We start from the raw sequence: 3698 nt of genomic DNA, 5'->3' as shown, positions 1-3698 counted from the left end.
CCTCAAGTGTGCTTTTGCGCAAGTAAATCAACACTAAAATGGCAGAACAGAGGGCTTTTTGCAGTGTAGATATACCTCCTTTTACGAGGCATAACACCTTTTTGCGCAAGAGTGGACACTTCGCAGGGGTTTCTTGTGCTCTGATTGCCATTCTGGTAATGACCATCTGAACTTTCTTGAACAAGAGCATGCATGCACTGTGGCCGCTGTCTTGCACAAGAGCACATCCCTTTTGCAATGTGCTTTGAGGTGTGGACGTGCTCTTGTGCAAGTTTTTTTGCAAAAACTCTTGCGCAAAAGGCTTCTTGCACAAGAATCCTACAGTGTTAGACATAGCCTGACTGAATTGGCTCTGATGTACCACTCCCATCTCTGTACCCCTGATCTCTGTTTCTTTTTTTTTCACTTCATGCATCTGAAGAACAAAGTTGCAACTCACAAGAGTTGACATGAATCTCTCTGAAACCCGTCATTCTGGGTATGTCTAGACTGCGGGGATTTTCCAGGATACCAGAGGTATCTCGGAAAAACCATGCCGTGTCCAGGGAACATGTTTGCTCTTCCACTTTTTTTTTTTGCAGAAGAGCAGACATTTTCTTTTGGGGAGCCCTGTATACCTTGTTCTACAAAGAATTAAGGCCCATCTTTCCTCCTCTTCCAAAAGAAATCCCTTTTCCCCATACACATGCCTTCTTCTGAAAGAGCTCTTTGGGAAAAGGCATTCTTCTTCCTAGCATGAGGTTTACCAATGTCAGAAAACCCCCTCTGTTCTTTCAATTTTCTTTTGAAAGAACGCAATAGCAGTGTTGACATAAGTGAAGATTTTTTGGAAAAACAAATGTTTTTCAAAAAACAAAAACAAAAACCCCCTGCAGTCTAGAGAGACAGAAACAACTTGTGCTGCTAGAGGAGAGAGAGATTTCCTGACACTGGCCGTGGTCTGGCTCCTTTAGAGTCAATTTGCCACATCCCCATTTCTTACAGATCAGCTATAGCTCCACTGGTGTCAAAGGGTCATATTTCCAGCTGAGCTGCTTGATTCAGGTGCAAACAGCAACACCAGCTGCTCCCTGATGATAATTGGGCCCCGATGGTACTAAGCCATTTCGCATTCTTTGATTCACAGACACTTTTTGGGTTTGCCTCACATTTAGTGTCTGTTTTTGTCACCCCTACAGATGACCAATTTTGAGAGCTACTCTGCAGAGAACCAGACCATCCCTGATGTCTTCTTCTTGGTAGGGATTTCCTACCTAAACAAGCTGCAAATCCTTCTGTTTGCAGTGGTTCTTGTCACCTACCTGCTCACCCTGTTTGGGAACCTGCTCATTATCCTGCTGATAAAGCTCAACCCCTCCCTCCACACCCCCATGTATTTCTTCCTGGTGAACCTGTCTGTCTTGGAAATCTGCTGCACCACCAGCGTGACCCCTCAGCTGCTGGTTCACCTCCTGGTGGAGGAAAAGACCATCTCCCTCTTGGGCTGTGCTGCCCAGTTGTACTTCTTCGTACTCACAGGCCTTGCAACATGCTGTCTTCTCGGAGGCATGGCTTACGACCGCTATGTAGCCATATGCCACCCCTTGCACTACACAACCATCATGAACAGCCGGGTGTGTGCGCTGCTCGCGGGTGCTTCATGGGGCATCGGCATCTCAGTGGCAATAGTTCATACCGTGTGGATCTTCAGCCTGCCCTTCTGTGGCTCCAAATACATCCCCCATTATTTCTGCTACACCGAGCCATTACAGAAGATGCTCTGTACAGACCCATGGAAGAATGTGATCTTTGGCTTGTCTGTGCTGGTGCTCTTTGTAATAGGCCCCTTTTTACTGATAGTCCTGTCCTACATCCGCATCATCTCCACCATCCTCAAGCTGCCGTCAGCAGAGGGGAGGCGTAAAGCCTTCTCCACCTGCTCCTCCCACCTCACAGTGGTGACTTTGCTCTATGGAGCAGCCCTTTTGAGTGACCTGAAACTCAAGTCAAGCTCCACCCCAGAGAGTGATCAGTTGATTTCCCTCATGCACACAGTTGTGACACCAATGTTGAATCCCATAATATACAGTCTGAGGAACAAAGAGGTGAAGGGAGCCTTTCGAAACACTGTAGGGAAGGCCATCTCCTCATGCAGCAGGAGATATTAGAGAATGGAAAGTGTGAAAGAGGGAAATTCATTAGCATTGGGTTGAAGCATCTCATTTGTGAACTGAGGTTTGCCATTTGCAAAAGGATGACCTTTGGTAAACCTGCCACAAAAATTAATGGGAAACATTTGCATGAAAAAAAATCTAAATAAAAGTCAATTTCCATCACACTGTTCTTAGATTCTTTGAGAAATCAAATGAGCACATTTAGTGAAAGTACAATCCTGACTTTATAACTTCTGAGCCCTGTTCAGATAATGATCTGTCTCTGCATCCGCATCCTCAAAAATAATCCATGGATAACCACATCCACATCTGCAGATGGGAAATACCTGTAGATATTAAAGAGCTATCCATGGATCTCCAGGACTATATCTACCATCAACTACTGAACCTGCAAAGGAAATAAATCATAAAATCATACAGTCATAAGGCTGGAAGAGACCTCAGCAGTCATTATGTCCAAGCCCCTGCCCAAGGCAGGACCAACCCCAACTCAATCAGCCCAGCCAGGGCTTTGTCAAGCCGAGACTTAAACACCTCTAGGGATGGAGATTCCATCCCATATCCTAGGGAACCCAGCCCAGTGCTTCACCACCCGCCTAGGGATATAGCTTGTCCTAATAGTCAAGCTCAAACTCCCCCATTGTAACTTGAGACCATTGCTCCTTGTTCTGCCATCTGCCACCACTGAGAACAGATCCTCTTTGGAATCCCTCTTCAGGTAGCTGAAGGCTGCTCTAAAATTCCCCCTCACTCTTCTCTTTTGTAAACTAAATTATATAAATAATGACCAGTGGAGTGAGTGAAATATGTGGAAAGGTCAGAGGGGATAAACAAGTAGGTGGGGGGCAAGAGGGAAGTGGCAAATTTGCTGTGGAGACCTGGGCTGGGCCTGAATGGAGCCTTCATCCCAAGTGAAATGGAAACAATAAAATATTAGCAGTGGATGGAGCATTGGTTGTGTTTGCTCTGCTGTTCTATGTGTAAGCTAAGGCACTAAGCCAGGGAGTTCCTAAGGGGGAGGATGCACTCTACGTGTCGGTCTCAACAAAGACCCTAACGATCTTACCCATTACAAAGATAGCTTCCCCAATTATCACCTCTAATACCATTAGCTCACAGACATTTACCTCCCCCCACCCACCCCCGCATTCCCCTTCTGTTCTGCAATGTGATTTGTCCTTTTCATATGTGTTCATTTTTTAAATTGTATCCTTTGGTATATATGGTTGTGACTATTTTCTTCCACTATTTGATCTGAGGAAGTGGGTCTGGCCCACGAAAGCTCATCATCTAATAAACCATCTTGTTAGTCTTTAAAGTGCTACATAGTCCTGTATTTTCTTTCAGCTACACCAGACTAACACGGCTACATTTCTATCACTAAGGGGAAGGATAATTCATTGGCAATCAAAGCAAGGTGGAGCCAGTGCTATAAGGAGAACAATGAACTCTAGAGGAGCGCACTGCACTATTGAGTAGAAATCCCCACTGAACAGAGTGGCCTCCTGAGTCTTTCAGGCCTCTTAGTAGGAAAGGACCATTGAG

The 3698-nt window shown here is 45.5% G+C and overlaps 1 protein-coding gene across 1 annotated transcript; it reads left to right on the top strand.

Moving 5' to 3' along the window:
- Positions 1 to 1178: 1178 nt before the first annotated feature.
- Positions 1179 to 2147, top strand: LOC102448433 (olfactory receptor 10A4-like). The gene has a single exon (XM_006132138.3). It carries the CDS (start codon positions 1179 to 1181, stop codon positions 2145 to 2147), a length of 969 nt encoding a protein of 322 aa, XP_006132200.2.
- Positions 2148 to 3698: the final 1551 nt, after the last annotated feature.

This window comes from Pelodiscus sinensis, chromosome 30, assembly GCF_049634645.1.
Source record: "Pelodiscus sinensis isolate JC-2024 chromosome 30, ASM4963464v1, whole genome shotgun sequence".
In the NCBI taxonomy this organism is placed as follows: Eukaryota; Metazoa; Chordata; order Testudines; family Trionychidae; genus Pelodiscus; species Pelodiscus sinensis.
Note: the sequence above shows the minus strand (reverse complement) of the source record. Positions and strands in the feature narration are given on the sequence as shown.

Bases quoted from the DNA above. Each gene is read 5' to 3' on its own strand.
- LOC102448433 (XM_006132138.3), top strand. From the start codon at position 1,179: ATGACCAATTTTGAGAGCTACTCTGCAGAGAACCAGACCATCCCTGAT.